The sequence below is a fragment of the Gopherus evgoodei genome, chromosome 3 (assembly GCF_007399415.2).
Source record: "Gopherus evgoodei ecotype Sinaloan lineage chromosome 3, rGopEvg1_v1.p, whole genome shotgun sequence".
Classification (NCBI taxonomy): Eukaryota; Metazoa; Chordata; order Testudines; family Testudinidae; genus Gopherus; species Gopherus evgoodei.
In genome coordinates, this window is record NC_044324.1 from 162,612,410 (window position 1) to 162,632,680 (window position 20,271).

A 20,271-nucleotide genomic window follows, 5' to 3' on the forward strand; every position below is an offset into this window, starting at 1 on the left:
GACATGCTGAGTATTACTTAGTCATGCCAGTCACTGAGACCCCCCCCCAATCTGGTAAAATATTAGTTTCAATGGGGTTACTCAGGTGCTGAACTTTATGCACATATTTAAGTGCTGTGCCAGATCATGGCCTAACTTCACTCCTAAGGATATGCCACCCTTTAGGGTATGTTTACACGGCAAAGAAAAACACATGGCTGGCCTGTCCCAGCCAACTCAGGGTTGCAGGATTTGGGCTGCAGCGATGATTCACTGCTGTGTAGACTTGTGGACTGGGACTGGAACCCAGGCTCTAAGACTGGAACCCAGACTGCAGTGTGGGAGGGTCCCAGAGCTAAAGCTCTAGTCTTAGGCCGAAAGTCCCACAGTCCCAGCAGCCTGAGCCCCACAAGCCTGAGTCAGCTAGCATAGGCCACCATGTTTTTTCTTTGCTGTGTAGGCATACCCTTAGAGTCTTCTTTGCTTAACATACATGGAAATATTAGTATTGTCATCTGCTCTGTGGAGCCATATAGATGTGATAATATGCCTAGTAAGGAATCTATTTGTCAAAAAATATTTCCTGAATCTTTTTTTGTTGTCTGTATTGTATTGACATAAACTACCAAAATAATTGAAAACAGCATGATTATATTGTGTTATTTTGACAAATAAAATATGCAGAATTCTGCAGAATTTTTAATATTTTGGTGCAGAATTCCCTCAGGAGTATATTATGCATATGTCTGATGCAGAGGATCCCTGAAAGTTCCCTGTGCGCCTCCTGTGCCTTCCGCCAGTTGGCACCAAGAAGTCTCTGGGTCACAGACCCATTCCACAGAGGATCCATCAGGTAACAAAAGTAAAGCATGCTCTTCGGCTTACTGCTTGCTGGTACTGACTCATTCAGAGAGACCTTAATCATTGACTCTGGTGCCCACTCAGGGACTGTCGAGTCTGGCTACTTCTTTGATGCCAACAGAGCAGTCGTTCCTGATCACTGCAAGTCAGCAGCCCTATTGGTACCTATTACACCACAGGTTTACACCGTGGGTGGAGACTTAATATACCTGTTAGTACTGCTATCGGGTTTTCCTCAGGGTGAAGAATCTTATCTGGCAACTAAAGTAGCCTTCTAGATCAGCTGCACTGGGTTGCTTGACCATGGCACCAACTTCCTCTGAGTTGGTACTATCCCCTTCCACAGGACCGGCTACAGATCCCCCACGCCACATGTTACTGACAGTCAGGAAAATGTCCATGCTGTCCCCGGTAATATGCTCATGGCATAGGTACTGTTCAAGATCTTCAAGGACCCCCTCAGCCCTGCACCACCCTGGTTCTCTGGGTACTCAGAATTGTGATCAGACTCTGAAGATGACTCTCATATTCCCTAGTATTGATAGCCTAGGGCTCACTCATGTCATTGCCCTCATTGCATGTCTTTGAGAAGAATTTGTCCAGAAATTGGAACTCATGGGCCACACAAGCCAGGAGCCTGGTACACTATCAGTCCCCAATAGCCCTATTGGTTCCCTTGTGAGATGCCTCCAGCACCCACCTGTACACTGCCTTATATGACTAGATCTTTTCCTATCAACTCAGAGAGGCTGGTAACAGTTCGTACCAATCAGACTTCTGATGCCCGTGTACTCAGCTCACCACTGCTGGCTCTGGAACATCTGCCATTTCAGCTGGTACCAGTACTGGAAGACCAACTCAGAGAGTCATTTCTCTTGCCTCCATTTCACATCTCTTCTTTGTCATGTTGAGGCCCTGATACCAGAGACATCATCCTGGGGCATAGTACCAGATGACTTTGAAGGATATCAGGAATTACTCAGGAGAATGGCAACCTCTCTGGACAGCCAAATGGAGCTTGTAGAGGTTAATATACACAAGATCTCCTGCTCATTGCAGAAGGGAAGGTAGCCCTGCCTATAAAAGATGCTATCATTCATACAGCCAAAATGATCTGGCAGACCCCTTCCTCCATTTCTTTGGTGGTCAAATGAATGGAATGGAAATACCAGGTTCCATCCCAGAGTTTTGAGCAATTCTGTCTACACCCCACCCCTGGTTTATTGGAGTGGCTGCGGTGAATGAGAGATGTCATCAGGGCAGGAATAAGGCTACCCCCAAAGACAAAGATGCTAAAAAGCTTGACCTTTTTGTCAGAAAAGAAAATTATTCCCTGGCAAATCTAAGACTCTGGATTGCCAAACATCACACCCTGTTGTCACAGTATGACTTCTCCAATTGGGAAGCCATATCCCACTTTGTCACCAAGCTGTCTGTTGCTCATTGCTGAGGGATGCTGTCAGGGTTCCCTCCCCACTCTGAACTTTAGGGTACAGATGTGGGGACCCACATGAAGACCCCCTAAGCTTATTTCTACCAGCTTAGGTTAAAAACTCCCCAAGGCACAAACTTTTCTTATACCTTGGATTAAGTAACGCTGCCACCACTAAGTGATTTAAACAACCATTTAGGGAGGGCTACTTGGAGCCCTACCTTCCCTAATTATTGCCCCCGAGTCCCTATATCCCTTTTCCTGGGAAGGCTTGAGAATAATCCCCTCACCAGTTGGTACAGGTGAACATGGACCCAAACCCTTAGATCTTAAAACAATGAAAAATCAATCAGGTTCTTAAAAGAAGAATTTTAATTAAAGAAAAGGTAAAGGAATCACCTCTGTAAAATTGGGATGGTAAGTACTTTACAGAATAACAAAAGACTCAAGAACATAGAGGATCTCCCCTCTAGGCAAAACCTTAAAGTACAAAACCTGGGATAAACCTCCATCCTCCTACAAAGAAAATCACAAGCCAAAATAAAAGTAAGCTAACACATTCCTTCGCTAGTACTTACTAATACTAATGGAGTTGGATTGCTTGCTTTCTTGTTCTGTCTCTGGCAAGCACACAGAACAGACAGACAAAGCCTTTCTCCCGTCCCCCAGATTTGAAAGTATCTTGTCCCCTTATTGGTCTTTTTGGTCAGATGTCAGCTAGGCTACCTGAGCTTCTTAACCCTTTACAGAGTAAAGAGGGATTTTATGCTACCTTTAGCTGTATGTTTATGACAGATGTCTTGGCCCATGTTCAGCATTTCAAGCTTCCCTGGGCGTGGTGGACTCTGCTGCCAGAGCCATGGTGACAGTTGTAATGTTGCACTGATCCTCCTGGTTGCATACTGTTCAAAACAAAGAACAATCCTTTCTCATGCTCTTATCTTCGTTTGAATCAATAAGTCAATGATATTTATAACTAATTTATCACTACTAGGGCCATCTGTGACCACAATTAGATCTTAATGCTTAGACTTCAATCCATACCTAATTGTTTTGCTGACATATTGATTATAGAACACACCTGCTATACCACATGTGTCTTGTCTATTTTGTCATTTATTAAGTTAATCAATTACAGATCATTTATGGGCATCCTTTATCAGTTACACATTTTGTCCACTAACACATACATCTATAGTAATGTAACCCTTCTGTCAGGTGGAGTTGGCAGCAACAAGGGCCAGGTTCAATATCTAGGGTTTTCTCTCAACAATATAAAACAGAACCGGCTCAAGCCCCTATCCAGTAATCTGGGAAAACTTACCACCACCCTGGGTTTCTCTTGTAAGCAATACTTCCTCACTCTCAAGCACTGAGTCTGTGTATAACAAAAGAGAAGTTTTATTAAAAGGGAAAGGAAACCCAGCATTAATGTAGGGGAAAAATGGTTACTAACCTTTCCATAACTCTTGTTCTTTGAGATGTATTGCACATGTGCATTTCAATGTAGGTGTGTGTGCACTCCAAGCACAGTTGCCAGATTTTTTTCTCCTAGTGGTATCCATTGGGTCTACTCCAGTGCCCTCTGGTGCCATGTGTTCATAGTGCTGGTATAAAGGGCTCTGCTGACCCAACTCCCCTTCAGTTTCTTCTTACTGACTGCCTCTCATAAGAGGGGATGGAGGCTGGGTTTTGGAACGGATATGTGCAACACATCTTGAAGAATAACAGTTATGGAAAGGTTAGTAACTATTTTTTCTTCTTCGAGTGCTTGCACATGTCCATTCCAAGGTAGGTGACTCAACAAATTGTACAGCAGATGGGTTTGGAGTTCAAAGACAGTCTGACTGCAAGACTGCATGTGTACCAACAGCAAGATTGCTGCTCTGAAGATGTCCTCAATAGGGACTTGCACTACGAAGTCAGCAGAGGAGGCCTGAGATTGTGCGGAATGAGCTGTCAGATTAGCTGTAGGCAAGATGTTTGTTAGTTCATAACATGCTCAGATGCATGAAGTAATCCAAGATGAGATTCTCTCTGTGGAGATGGGGAAACCCTTTATTGTCTCTGCTATTGCTGTGAACAGCTGAGTAGATCTGCGGAATGGTTTGATCCTTTGTATATAGAAAAGTAGGGCCTGTCTAACATCCAGCGTGAAAGCACTGTTCTTCTCTCTTTGCATGTGGTTTAGGGTAGAATACCATAAGGAAGATTGCTTGACTACAGTGGAATTGTGAGGCCACAGTATCTACATGATATAACATGATTACATGGGTGGAAGTTGGAGCTGGACAAATTCAGACTTGAATTTAGGCATAATTTTTTGACAGTGTGTGTAATTAATCATTGCAACAATTTACCAGTGGTTGTGGTGGATTTTCCATCACTGACAATATGCAGATCAAGACTGGATGTTTTTCTAAAAGATATGTCCTCAGAATTATTTAGGGAAGTTCCAGGGCCTGTGTTATACATCAGGTTAGACAAGATGATCACAGTGGTCCCTTCAGATCTTGGAATTTATGACTCTATCAAAGATCCGGTCTCTAGTTCTTAAAATGATCATCAAACTAGCTGCTTCCTTCCTGATGCAGCAGATGCTGATTCAGATGACAAAGAAAGCCTCTTCCTGGAGTACTGCGGCTTCTTCTTAGGTGGTTTATTAGATTTTGATACACCTTCTGGACCTGAAGAAAAACTTCCTCTTTCTGACAGATGTGCAAAGTGCAAGGAACTGCAATCTTGTCCTGGAGTCATCTACAGTATTCATAGATTCAGATTGTTTAAGCAAGAGGGAAATGTGGTCCCAAAATTGGGAACTGTGGTCCCAAAATCTTTTTCAAAGTCACTGCTTCTGAGGATAGAATCCCCAGTCCTGTAAGTATGGCTCAAATGCTTTGTTCCTGGAAGTATACATTTACATTTAACCATATTAAAATATATATTGTTTGCTTGTGCTCAGTTTACCAAGCAGTCTTTATCACTTTGAATCAGTGTCTTGTCCTCTTCATTATTTGCCATTCCTCCAATTTTTGTGTCATTTACAAACTTTATCACTGATGGTATGTTTTCCTCCATGTCATTGATAAAAATGTTAAATTGCGTAAGGCCAAGAACCAATCCCTTTGGGACCCCATGAGAAACAGTCATGCTCAATGATTCCCCATTCACAGTTATATTTTGAGACCTATCAGTTAGTCAGTTTTTAAACAATTGAATGTGTGCCAGGTTAATTTTATATCATTCTAGTTTTTTAATCCAAACATTGTGCATCATCAAGTCAAATGCCTTATAGAAGTCTAAGTATATTATGTCAACACTTTTACCTTTATCAATCAAACTTGTAATCTCATTAAGATATTCAAGTTAGTTTGGGGACATCTGTTTTCCATAAATGCATGTTGATTTGAATTAATTACATTATCCTTGTTTAATTCTTCATTAATGAAGTCCCATATCAGTAGCTTCAATATCTTGCCTAGGATCGACATCCAGCTAAGATGGCCTGTAATTACCTAAGTCATCTCATTTACCCTGCCTTCACTTCCCTTCTAAACCAGGTTGATTTTTTAACGAGCGTAGCCTTCTTCCTCAGTTGTAGGACTGTGGCTTTTTGGACATCTAGTAAGGTGTTCTTAATGATTCCCAATTACCATTACAATTCTTCTGATTAAATTCTTTCTCCCAAATGATTTGGCTCATAATTGTTTTCAGCTTTATAAAATTAACCTTATTAAAACACCAAGTATATGTATTATTGTTCTGGACTTTATTCTGCTTGCACATGCGATCAAGTAACAATCATTTGTACCTAAGCTGCTATTAATTTTTAGTTCTGTGATCACTTCTGCTGTATCTGTTAGGACAAGGGCTAATAAGGAATCTCCTGCAGACTTTCTTACTTTTTTGGCATGTAACTTTCTTTATTTCCTTGCTGCATTGAGAGGGATTAACACAACCAGATTCTCAATAAGCAAACAAGATTACACCATCAAATTCCACTCCATGATGTCTTCCATCCCCCTTCTTGGTCTTCGTTAGCTGTGCTGTGGGTAATGTGGGAATCTCATCTGGGACTCCTAAAGATACAGAGCTGCAGAAAATCTCTACCCCCAAGATCCCTCTGTAAAAATGTCCTGCAGCTCCATGAAATCTGTCTAATTTGGAAGTTTTCTTTAAATCAAATGTTGGGCTGGCCTCTCCACAAATCTTGATAGACAACACCACTACCATATATCATGTCACAGAGCAAAGGAGGGCATGCTCAACTCCTCTCTGCCTTGAAGTCTCAAGATTTTAGAAAAAGTAGATGACAGCTATAGCTGTTATCTACCAAAACTGGGTAATGACCCGGCCAACAACTTCAGCAGACAATCAGTCCACTATGTGTGGACCTCAAAGCATTCCTCAAGAGCACCAGGGGCACTTTTGCCTCAACTTTTGCCTTGTGGCAGGCCTGGTACTACTCCGCCCCTTTGTGGCAGAGGTGAGATGGGGTGTCGGAACCTCGCCACTCTCAAGTTCATGCGCCCGTCTCTCTGTGAGCGGCCGGTTGCAGCCTAATGGCTACCTTGGTCGTGTATTGGGCCTAGTGGCCAGAGTCCACGTAACTCGTCCCAAGTGACAGGGCAGTGTGGCCCAATGGTCTGGGTCCATATAAATTGCTCCCTGCATTAGAGCTGTGCGGCTTAATGGCCAGAATCCATTCAATCCCCCTCGCAAGTGGGGTAGTGTTGCCTAGTGGCTGGAGTCCAGGTAACTCGCCCCAAGTTTCAGGGCAGTGTGACCTAATGGCCAGAGTCCATACAATCCTCGTGGTGTGGGAGAGTGGTGGTGGGGGACCCGAGCCCACCCTGGTAGTGGCAAGTTCCCCTTGCCACCAGCTCGGCAGGGATCCGCCCACAACATGCTGAGCATCTGTATGGCTCTAATGCTGTTTGCCTCTAAAGTTCCCCTGTGACACTTCCTACCATAAACACTGGATTCTCCGCTTCGGGGGTTCCTCCAGTCTGTTCCTCTCCTGTTACGTACTCCATCTGGGCATCAGGGTGCATCCCGGCTTGGCTGACCTCTGGATCCTGGTGCGCAGACTGTCCCTCCTCAGGTGCTGGCTGCATGCCTCCTTCCCCGTCAGTGGTCAGCCCAGACTGAGCAGCTCTGCAGGTTTTTATACCTGTTTTCCAGTTGGAGCATGCCCAGCAGAGCTTCCAGGGCGTGGCTCCCTCTGCTAGGAAGGAAGGGTTAACCCCTGCGGTACCTGTGCCCTTCACACCCTTAGAGAATCAGGCATGTCAGCACCCCTTCCCCGTCCCCAATACACCCCAGATGTTGGAGTAAGTATTTGTTTGGGTTGGTGGTCTGTGCCCATTGTATTCTTCTCTTGTTGCACATCAGTCTTTGGTGTGGTGTTGACAGGCCTCCCAGAATACTGAGTCTTGGAGTAAAATCTCTTTGAGATCTGTCGGAGAGTTCATATGTTTCAGAACTATTGTTTCAGGCTAGCTGCAGGCTCGGGTAGATATTGCTGTTTTGGTTACTGTGATAGGGAGCACAAACCTCACACTGACCATGATAGGTTTATTTTTCAATGTTGTGGCTGTCTAGACTTCTGGAATCCTTAGTTTATTTTTATCCCTTGTTGTATTATATCTTATTTAAGGCCTGATCCTGCAAGATTCTGAATACCTCCTGAGAGAAGCCTTGTACCTTTGGCTCTTATTAAAGTCAATGGGAGTAGAGGGAGTTCAGCGTTTCTGAGCATTCAGCCCCTTGTAGGATCAGGCCTTTACATTATAGATTCATGGGGGCAAGGAACTGACTTTGTCTATAAAACCCAGGGTATACTGATGCCATGGTACAAATAATAATGATGCATAACACTTCAGAGGTACAAATGTAGTGTTAATTAAATTTTGCTTTTCTTTAGGTTAAAGACTTATGTGAAATGCAGATTGATTTAATAATGAAAGACATATCAAATACTCTTTTAATTGTCCTGCCAGAGGATGGTCCTATCAAAGTGGAAGATATGCTGGCATGCAATGAGGTATGCATTATTTTACATCTTAGAATCTGAATCCTTGTGTTTTGTGTACATTAGAAAATAATGTTTAAATAATGCATTTTTATTTTTTATTTTTTTATCTAGAAGAGGGTTTTTCCCTCTCTGGAGCAACACAAAATAATGATATTGTTATTTTTAAAAAGTATTAACAATACCTGTATTTTCTTTGTGATTAAAATATTTCATTTTGAATAACTTTTCCAGTTTTGCAAAGGTAAATATATTCTTTCATAGTTATAGTCCTTGGTTTATGTCTTTGATCTCCTGAGATTGCAATATTGCATAGAACTTGAATTTATTTAACTATTACTACTAGCTGGCATTTATACACCTATCTTTTATTGAGGTCTACAGCTACTAGCTTCATCAACGTAATTATTTTTGTCATATGTCTGGTCTTCCCCACCTTACAGAAGAATCCTTACATTAAATATTATTATTTCAGTTATTGAGACACAAAGAGGTGCAAAGTCTTTCAAGTTTAAAAAGACCAGACTTACCACTTTCCCTTTAGTCTTTTTACTTGTGTTCTGAAAGTACAAAGCCCCTATCAGTTCTCAATTCTAATTTTACTTCTACTTCTTTTTCTTTACTGTTCTGTAGCTAGATGTGAGAAGAAAAGAAGGCAAATAATAGAAGAAATGTAACATGAGACAGTTACAGCTCAGGCTTTCTAGCAGTACAGATTATTCCATTGCTAGATTTGGGGAATCCTGAGTTGTTAACTGGAAGTTCACTGCATTAAACCTCATGTTGCCATTCCTTGTTTATTTATAGTGCCAGTGATGTCAGTGGCAGAACCCACACTTCAGATTCTGGTGCCTGTGAAGAAGTTGGTGATGCTGCTACTTGTAATGATGGTTTCTGGGTAGTTGGTTGGTGTTGGCATGAGCTCTGGCAGTAAAGGCTCTCTCTTATCTCCACATTGGTCTATCATTCTTCAGGACCTGCTTGAGATTGAGAGACACTCAAATTGGGATGATTAAAACTTTTTTTTTTAAAATACAGAAGACACTAAGATTTCATAGATCAGAAAATATCCATATGGTAAGAGGACAACGAGCATATCTGTCTTCAGTTTCTAGAATGGATCACTAGAGTCACTGGCTTTTCTTTATTCACTGTCAAGTAGTTCCTCCACTGAATATATTTGCAGTGCCTTTGAACTCTGTTCTGGATGGGTTGGTGAAAGAGATATGGCAACATCCTCATTCCATCCTGGACAGAGTAAAGGCAGTTGAAAATTATTACATTTTACCTATAGATACCTCAGCCCCATGAAAATTTAAGAATTGCCCCTTTCTGTGAGGCATTAATGCCTTTCAAGGATAGGCACCCTAAGTGTCTTCCGTGTCTAAGAGAAGGCCATGTTGACAGGTCGAGAGGTGACTTTGTCACTGCCTGCAAGTACCTACACAGAAAAAAGATGTGTGTACATTAACATTAATGTAAAAGATTGTGTGACACACTCAGTTCAGGGATCAAACGTTTATTTATTTATTTATTTAGAGATTAATAACAGCACATGAAATATTCTTTAAGGTGTGATTTTCCAAGGAGCTTAAAGGAATCAGGAGTCTAAATTAAGCTCCTTTAAAAGTCTCAACCTATATTTGGTAGAAATACTTACATTAAAAGGTGCATATATTCCAAGTACATTTTAGTTCTATCATATAATCAGTATTTTATGGTGGATTTTTTTGTTACCCAAATTTAATAAAGTATTTTATATGTCAAACAGAACATACTCTAGTAAATATGAGGATTACATTTCTCCATCCAATCCCTTGATTTCCTCCTAAAGCCCTAGGGAGGATCCCTGCAGATCAGGGTTAAGGCACATGACAGTCAGAGAAACTTGCACTGCTATTCATACATTCTTGTTTTGTAAAATAGAAGAAGTCTTCAATCTCTGAGGCTTTCAGTTGGCTAACATTCATTAGCAGTAAATACACTTTTAAAATATTTTCTTATTGCAATAGCACCTTTTAGAAAAGATGATCAGAGAGCAAGATGATTAATTTTGTATATTCTTTTACCCTTATTATATTCAGTGTACTAAACATATGTCCAAGTGACAATCTGTATTAAGGTAACTTACTGTATATATTTTAACAGACTTACACCAAAGAATGGGCTGAAATACTGAACCACAAAAGTATGCACATAGAAGATGCTGTCCAGGAGCTGATATCGATATTTGAGACAATTTATGAAATTAAAGATTCTAAGAAAACTTTAAAAAAGTATTCATTGCCAGGTACTTATTAGTATGTGTATTTATATTAAACAATTTCTACTCTAAATTTTTTGAGAAAAGAGGTAGTATCTGACAAAGTAGAATCTTTTTCCAGAAATGATGATTGTTTTTGACCTTTGCCTTCAACCCCTTCTTCTGTTTCATGGCTTCTCTTCTCATTCCTCACTGATGGGTTAACGCTCCCCACTTATTGAATTCAAATGTAGTCCAACATTTTTCCTAGGACTCCAGGACTAAGCCCCACCCTTAAGTTCAGACCTCCATAAAAGTCCTTTCAAAACTGGAGAAATACTCCAGCAGCCTATTATTAGCATTAAGACAACAATATGATCTATTAATTAATTAATCTTAAAACAATTACATGTCTAAGTCTTCCTTTTGAGAAAAAATTCAATTTGTATTCTGATCATGTACTGAACTACCAGGGTGGGATGAATGAAGAGAGAAGCTGCTAACAGAATAAGATATTTCTTACTTGATAATTTTCTGTCTGCACAGCTTCTCTCTTCATTCATCACTAATGGGAAGTAGCAAGCATTGAATCACAGAGCAGAGCAGAACAGTGGGCATTTCACATTGTGTCTTTTTGTGAAAAGATCTATTTCTGGGTGCCCTGACACAGCAAATATTTTTTGTCTTTTTCAGGGACCATTCTTGTATTTCTTCCCTATCCCTGCTGAGATGATCTGCCAAATATTGTCTTTTCCTTCTAGATGGAATGCTATAGGGTAAATGCTGTGATGAATGCACCAGTCCTATTATATTATAGCCTCCTTGCAGAGCTATAAAGAATGAGCTCCTCCCTGTTTGTTTATACAGAATATAGCTACCGCATTGTCACTTACTACTTCAGTTGCTTAATCTTGTAGGTGAGGTAGAAAAGATTTGAAACTTTGTTAGACTGCCCTTTGCCCCACCATGCTGATATGTAGATATTTCTCAAAGTGGTTCCAATGACTGTGTTCACTGAACTCAGCGCCCCATCCCAAGTTGAATACTACTGAAGTGATAGTTGCTGATGGAGTGGAGGATTGAATGACACCCTCCTCAGAATGTTGCTTCTCTGTATCCACCATTTAAATGAAAAGAGCATTTCTTTTGGAAGAGACATCTTTATGCAGATGACTTGGCTGGTAATTTCTTGCTAGCTAATACTGTAATAATCTCATTCTGAAGTGAGCGTTTAGAGTTACATATGTTGCTGAGGCCCTGAGGCCCATCAGTCTGAAGAAGAACATAACTATCTGGTTTGAGTCTCTTGGAGTTTCATTGGCAGACCGAATCTTTAGGAATTTTTCTTCTGGAGGGAAGGCTCTTCCAATTTGGGAATCTAAAATTGCTTCAGTGAATGGGATCTGCTGTGTAAGAAGAGATATGACTTCTACCAACTTATTCTGAGATCTGGTTTCTCAAAAAGAATTAAAGCACAGTCCATGTTGATGGTTAGGGATTCTTGCAATTTAGGAAGGAACAATCTGTTTCACACATACAAAATGGGAAATAACTGCCTAGGAAAGAATACTGCAGAAAAGGGTCTGGGGGTCATAGTGGAACATAAGCTAAATATGAGTCAACAGTGTAACACTGTTGCAAAAAAAAGCGAACATCATTCAGGGAGGTATTAGCAGGAGTGTTGTAAGCAAGACACAAGAAGGAACTCTTCCGCTCTATTCTGCACTGTTTAAGCCTCAACTGGAGTATTGTGTTCAGTTCTGGGCACCACATGTCAGGAAAGATGTGGACAAATTGGAGAAAGTCCAAAGAAGAGCAACAAAAATGATGAAAGGTCTAGAAAACATGACCTCTGAGGGAAGATTGAAAAAATTGGGTTTGTTTAGTCTGGAAAAGAGAAGGACAAGAAGCAATGGGCTTAAATTGCAGCAAAGGAGATTTAGGTTGGACATTAGGAAAAACTTCCTATCTCTGAGGGTGGTTAAGCACTGGAATAAATTGCCTATGGAGGTTGTGGAATCTCCATCACTGGAGATTTTAAGAGCAGGTTAAACAAACAAACACCTGTCAGGAATAGTCTAGATAATACTTAGTCCTGCCCTGAGTGTAGAGGATTGGACTAGATAACCTCTCAAGGTCCCTTTCAATCCTATAATTCTACAGACAGCTGCGGCGGCACAGGAGCCAGCAAACAGAGCTGCCAACAGGGGAGTTTCAGAGGGAGTTCTGTTGGAGGAGCAGGTTTTTGTAATTTGTGGATTGTATTGTGTAGTGTGTGTGTGTGTGTGGAGGCTGCTAGGGGCAGTGTGCTGGGAGAGCAGTGGAGCCCTGATTAGGGGTCCTATAAAAGTAGCCAGCCAGTCAGGCAGTGGCACAGACAGCTGCAGCGGCTCAGGAGCCAGCAAACAGAGCTGCCAACAGGGGAGTTTCAGAGGGAGTTCTGTTGGAGGAGGTTGCGGGGGAGACTAAGACAGAGGAACCGACAGGCTTGTTAAGAGAGTGGGTGGTGGTCTGGTGCCTGCTGGGGGTTTATGTTGTGTTCTGTTCCGTGCACTACCAGGCTTTAGGTGGGAAGGCTATGACTGATACAGAGGTAGCAGTGAAAGACACAATGAGGATGACTGGATGTGGAAGCTGCGGCATGTACGTGATCCTGGAGTTTTGTCTGCATGAAGTGCTGCCTGATAGAGCTGATGGAAGAAAAGATCCGAGGACTGGAGATGCAGGTGGAAACTCTGATTGAGTTTAGAAGAGGGTTTGAACAGATGATGGAGCACAGACACGAGGGGGCTGAAGGGTTAAGCTCAGACGTGCAGATGGAAGCAGGACCAAAGAATTCAGAGGAGAGACTGCTGGGGGAGGAAAGTGGACGGTGGAAGCATGTGACTAAGAGAAACAGGGAGAGGAAAAGACGGGCCAGTGAAGGAGAAATAGAACTCAGGAACAGGTTTGCAGAGTTGGAAAATGAAGAAGGGGCACAGCAGGTGGTCACTGAAGGAGAGAGGGCAAGGAAAAAGAGAAGAGCTGATAGTCCTACAAGAGGAGGGGAGGAGTCAATGGAGGCAACACCAAATATAAGCCCCAGGAGGATTGCAAGGGTGAATAGGAATCGAGAGGACTTGCAGCCAGTGGGTGCGGGGGATAGACCGGAGAATCACACTGTCACCAGGAAAAGGCAGGTCTACGTGATTGGAGACTCCTTACTGAGAAGAATAAACAGGCCTGTAACTAGAGCTGATCGGGAGAACAGAAGGGTGTGCTGTCTGCCGGGTGCTAAGATACAGGATGTGGACCTGAGGCTGAAAAGGATCCTAGCGGGAGCGGGAAAGAATCTGTTGATTGTCCTTCATGTGGGAACGAATGATATGGCTAGATACTCTCTGGAATGTATCAAGGGAGACTATGCAAGACTGGGGAAGACACTTAAGGAAATCGAGGCTCAGGTGATCTTCAGTGGAATTCTGCCAGTTGCTAGAGAAGGGCAACAAAGGTGTAACAAGATTATGGCGGTCAACAGATGGCTCAGACAATGGTGCTATAAGGAGGGCTTTGGAATGTACGGCCATTGGGAAGCATTTACGGATAGAAGACTGTTCTCTCGGGATGGACTTCACCTGAGTAAGGAGGGAAATAGACTTCTAGGATGGAGGCTCGCCGAACTGATTAAGAGAGCTTTAAACTAGGAATTTGGGGGAGATGGTTGGGAGATGTCCAGGAGATCTCCACGCTGGATTTTAATCTTGAGAGGGAAGTAAACAAAGTAAGAGGGGATACAGCTGTGGACAGAAGAATTGAGACAAGGAGGAAGGGTAGTGTAGATAGCAGACTAACAGGGGATGCTGGTGGTAGAATGTCTTTGCCTAACAAGATAAAGAATGTCAGTGAAGCCAAATGGCAAAAATTAAAATGTCTGTACACTAATGCGAGGAGCCTAGGGAACAAAAATGGAGGAACTAGAGCTACTGGTGCAGGAAGTGAAACCGGATATTATTGGGATAACAGAAACATGGTGGAATAGTAGTCATGACTGGAGTACAGGTATTGAAGGCTATGTGCTGTTTAGGAAAGACAGAAATAAAGGCAAAGGTGGTGGAGTAGCATTGTACATCAATGAGGAGGTTAACTGTAAGGAAATAAGAAGTGATGGAATGGACAAGACAGAGTCTGTCTGGGCAAAAATCACACTTGGAAAGAAAGCTACCAGAGCGTCCCCTGAGATAGTGCTTGGGGTGTGCTACAGACCGCCGGGATCTGATTTGGATATGGATAGAGACTTCTTTAATGTTTTTAATGAAGTAAACACTAATGGGAAATGTGTGATCATGGGAGACTTTAACTTCCCAGATATAGACTGGAGGACAAGTGCTAGCAAGAATAATAGGGCTCAGATTTTTCTGGATGTGATAGCAGATGGATTTCTTCACCAAGTAGTTGAAGAACCAACAAGAAGGGATGCCATTTTAGATTTGGTTTTGGTGAGTAGTGAGGACCTCATAGAAAAAATGGTTGTAGGGGACAACCTTGGTTCGAGTGATCATGAGCTAATTCAGTTCAAACTAGATGGAAGGATAAACAAAAATAGATCTGGGACTAGGATTTTTGACTTCTCGAGGGCTAACTTTAAAGAATTAAGGAAATTAGTTAGGGAAGTGGACTGGACTGAAGAACTTGTGGATCTAAATGCGGAGGAGGCCTGGAATTACTTTGTCGCAGCTGCAGAAACTATCAGAAGCCTGCATTCCAAGAAAGGGGAAAAAAACCATAGGCAGGAGTTGTAGACCAAGCTGGATGAGCAAGCATCTCAGAGAGGTGATTAAGAAAAAGCAGAAAGCCTACAAGGAGTGGAAGAAGGGTGGGATTAGTGAGGAAAGCTACCTTAGTGAGGTCAGAACATGTAGGGATAAAGTGAGAAAGGCTAAAAGCTAAGTAGAGTTGGACCTTGCAAAGGGAATTAAAACAATAGTAAAAGGTTCTATAGCCATATAAATAAGAAGAAAACAAAGAAAGAAGAAGTGGGACCGCTAAACACTGAGGATGGAAAGGAGGTTAAGGATAACCTAGGCATGGCCCAATATCTAAATAAGTACTTTGCCTCAGTCTTTAATAAGGCTAATGAGGAGCTTAGGATAATGGAAGGATGACAAATGGGAATGAGGATATGGAGGTGGATATTACCACATCTGAGGTAGAAGCCAAACTTGAACAGCTTAATGGGACAAAATCGGAGGCCCCAGACAATCTTCATCCGAGAATATTAAAGGAACTGGTGCATGAAATTGCAAGCCCATTAGCAAGAATTTTTAATGAATCGGTAAACTCAGGGGTTGTACCGTACGACTGGAGAATTGCTAACGTAGTTCCTTTCTTTAAGAAAGGGAAAAAAAGAGATCCGAGTAACTATAGGCCTGTTAGTTTGACATCTGTTGTATGCAAGGGTTTGGAAAAAATTTTGAAGGAGAAAGTAGTTAAGGACATTGAGGTCAATGGTAATTGGGACAAATTACAACATGGTTTTACTAAGGGTAGATCGTGCCAAAACAACTTGATCTCCTCCTTTGAGAAGGTGACAGATTATTTAGACAAAGGAAATGCAGTAGACCTAATTTACCTCGATTTCAGTAAGGCATTTGACACGGTTCCACATGGGGAATTATTAATTAAATTGGAAAAGATGGGGATCAATATGAAAATTGAAAGGTGGATAAGGAACTGGTTAAAGGGGAGACTACAACGGGTCGTACTGAATGGTGAACTGTCAGGCTGGAAGGAGGTTACTAGTGGAGTTCCTCAAGGATCAGTTTTGGGACCAATCTTATTTAACCTTTTTATTACTGACCTTGGCACAAAAAGCGGGAATGTGCTAATAAAGTTTGCGGATGACACAGAGCTGGGGGGTATTGCTAACACAGAGAAGGACCGGGATATCATACAGGAAGATCTGGATGACCTTGTAAACTGGAGTAATAGTAATAGGATGAAATGTAATAGTGAAAAGTGCAAGGTCATGCACTTAGGGATTAATAATAAGAATTTTAGATATACATTAGGGACGCATCAGTTGGAAGCAACAGAGGAGGAGAAGGACCTTGGAGTATTGGTTGATCGCAGGATGACTATGAGCCGCCAATGTGATATGACCGTTAAAAAAGCTAATGCGGTTTTAGGATGCATCAGGCGAAGGATTTCCAGCAAAGATAAGGAGGTGTTAGTACCGTTATATAAGGCACTGGTGAGACCTCACCTGGAATACTGTGTGCAGTTCTGATCTCCCATGTTTAAGAAGGATGAATTCAAATTGGAACAGGTTCAGAGACGGGCTACTAGGATGATCCGAGGAATGGAAAACCTGTCTTATGAAAGGAGACTCAAAGAGCTTGGCTTGTTTAGTCTAGCCAAAAGAAGGCTGAGGGGGATATGCTTGCTCTTTATAAATATATCAGAGGGATTAATATTAGGGAGGGAGAGGAATTATTTAAGCTTAGTACCAATGTAGACACAAGAACAAATGGGTATAACTGGACACTAGGAAGTTTAGACTTGAAATTAGACGAAGGTTTCTAACCATTAGAGGAGTGAAGTTCTGGAACAGCCTTCCAAGGGGAGTAGTGGGGGCAAAAATATCTGGCTTTAAGACTAAGCTTGATAAGTTTATGGAAGGGATGGTATGATAGGATAGCTTAACTTTGGCAATTGAGCTTTGATTATCAGCAGATAAGTATGCCAAGAGGTTAGTGATGGGATGTTGGATGGGATGGGATCTGAGTTACTGCAGAGAATTCTTTCCTGAGTGCTGGCTGGTGAGTCTTGCCCACATGCTCAGGGTTTAGCTGATCGCCATATTTGGGGTTGGGAAGGAATTTTCCTCCAGGGCAGATTGGCAGAGGCCCTGGAGGTTTTTCGCCTTCCTCTGCAGCATGGGGCATGGGTCACTTGCTAGTGGATTCTCTGCAGCTTGAGGTCTTCAAACCACAATTTGAATACTTCAATAACTTGGACATAGGTTAGGGGTTTGTTATAGAAGTGGATGGGTAGGGTTCTGTGGCCTGCTTTGTGCAGGAGGTCAGACTAGATGATCACATTGGTCCCTTCTGACCCTAAAGTCTTTGAGTCTATGAAATGAAGCTATTAGCCAGTCGTCCACACAGAGCTATATGTGAATCTTGCAATCTTAAATGCTCTGCCATGACTGAGGGGCATCTTGATACTAGACGAGCAGTAGAAAGGTGAAAGAGGAGGATCCTGTACTGTTAGCGATCTTCCCCAACCAGGAAACAGAGCTATTTGCAATGTGAATGTATGATCAATGTATGAATATATGCATATTTGAGGTCAAGAGTGCTGAAGCAATCTAGGGTGGACTGGGAGGGAATTATGGATGCAAGAGACTCCGTGTGGAATCTGAACTTCATGAGGAAGGAATTAAATATTCTGAGGTCTAAGATGGGCTGGTCTGCATTCTTTCTTTGTATTAGAACACATATTTGGGCTTTCTGCATTCTAACTTCTTTCCCAGTTTGAGATATATCCATGCTATATCTCTGTTCCAACGTATTCTGGAAGTAGATCAGACTTCTCTATGAAGGCTCTGGGACTTGACCACACCATTATCCATCTCCAGATCAGTAAATGATGTCTCCTTCCTTTCCTTTCCATTTCCCAGCTTTTAAAGCCAAACTCTAGCAGTAGTACACAGCCTCACTTCCTTTGCCATTTGCCTTTTCTTGAGGCAATTGTTTAAAAAAAGTTCTTTAGTTGAACAAGATGGAGTTCCTTTCTTCCATTTTCTCACCTTGTTGGAAGAAAAAGATGAGAAGGTGCTCTATCTGTGAGGAGATGAACTTCGGAGCTCCAATAGGGGAGCTCTGTCACAATTGTTCTCAGCCTATGGACCGTTGCTTAGCTGGGAAGGAGTTCAGAATCTGGAGATTTGTGGAGGTCTTTGTGTCTTCCAACACCAGCTGATACTACTCCTGTGATATTGCCACAAGGACATAACAGTTCTCCTCAAGTTAGGGAGGAGTGCCAAGGCCATCTCCAGTCAGAAATCACTGGGGATCCAATTCCCTGAAAATGTTTTTCCCCCCTCCACCTTTAAAAGAACAAGATTCATAGTCCCTTCTCAAATTGTTAAGTGGATATAAGAATCACATGACACAGATCCTAGTCTTCCCCTGTTTCCAGCAGAAGGATTTGGATCAGTTCAGGGGGAAGCCTTTAGATGGGCTTGTTGATGGACAGGTAGAATTGTGGTTTGGGATAAATGTCATGGTTTTTATAGTTGACTATGCCTGCATGTATTGCAAAAATAAAAGGTGCCTCTTAGTCTTTGTTATGCAGGAGATCAGAGTAGATGATCATAGCAATCCCATCTGGCCTTAAAATCTATATCCTTCTGTATTTCATTTCAACAAGGGGCACATTTTAGGGAATAAGGAGGAAATATTTTGATGGCAGGTTAATCTTTTTAAAATGGTAGCTGTTTGAAGGGATTTGGAATATTAAACTAAGCCCTAAGGAAGAAGTTTAGAAAGCCAAAGGCAGTGAGGCAGTCAGAAATGTATGAAATTGTACTGTAATTTAGCAAATGGACATCACCTCACTTTAGTGTGTATGCATGTGTATATATATGTATGTATTTGTATATGTTACCCTTAAGGTAACAAAGCACCATGTCCCATACCTGTGAAGAGAAAAATCAAACACATGTTCTAACTCCCATTAAAGTGAATGGAATGATTTCCATTGACTTCAGCATGCTCTAAAGCAGAATACAATCTTGAAGTTACAAGAAATAGTTATATAATTTAATATTTATTATAAATCTATAGTCCATTTAAGTTTGTATTGTCTTCTAATTGTTTTTTATTTACAGTAGAAGGGAAACATGTGGCATTTGGGGCTGATGGAGAAGAGGGAGATACTGATGGTTCTTCAGGTATTCTTAGCGAGAATGCTGAGGACAATGAGAAAGAAGATGAGTTTAGAAAGGTATTTCATTATAAAAAGAGAAAATGTATTAATTTCATAACAAATATTTTCAGAACTGAACAGAAAATGCCTAATTTTTCATAATTGAGCAACTGAAGCCACCACACAACTTCTGAGTGTAGTTCATATGGTTTAAAGTGTCTTATCTTTCAAATAATTTATTATATGCTGCAGTGTGGCTTTCATTAATCACATTTTCAGTAAGAGAGCCAGAGATGTATTGGCTGAGCACCAGCCCAAGACGGGCTGTGTTTTCAGTTGCTGGACACAGGTCTAAGAGCTGTGCTGATGTGTCCACACTGTGCTGTGCAGACCTTCTGACTAAGGTCTGCTGCTTGACATGTGTCCAGACTGCAAAGTAACAGTGCTTGGACTTGAATCCCAGCAGGACTCAGTTTCTGACTCACCCTCCCCTCCCCCAGCAGAGTCGTAGTACCTGCATTGTGAGTGCTTGCTGACCAGAGTCAGAATGATTTGTGTGTGAATGGAAGGGGGGCTTGGGCTCAAAACTGAGTCAGAGCCCAGGCTGAGTGTACTGGGTAGACAAATCCATTTAGAGCCTGCTCTTGTCAAGGCAAACTGAGTTTTCTCAGGGACTTATCTATGTGCCCTCTACTAAGCAGAGTGAGTGTTTGTTTTTTGTCGGGGGTGGCGGGGGTGGTAATGATGGTGGACTATTTCTCTCCTTCTAGCTCTGTCTTAGCAGCAGTTCTGGAAGCGGGAGGATATTTTGGA

The 20,271-nt window shown here is 41.9% G+C and overlaps 1 protein-coding gene across 1 annotated transcript in view; it reads left to right on the top strand.

Annotated features, from left to right (window-relative positions):
* The window catches only part of DNAH8 (dynein axonemal heavy chain 8), a 567,023-nt gene that overhangs the window by 145,606 nt on the left and 401,146 nt on the right, over positions 1–20,271 (top strand). The window contains 3 exon segments of the mRNA XM_030557275.1: positions 8,199–8,318; positions 10,455–10,596; positions 19,421–19,536. Of these exon segments, the coding sequence (XP_030413135.1) occupies positions 8,199–8,318; positions 10,455–10,596; positions 19,421–19,536 (378 nt within the window).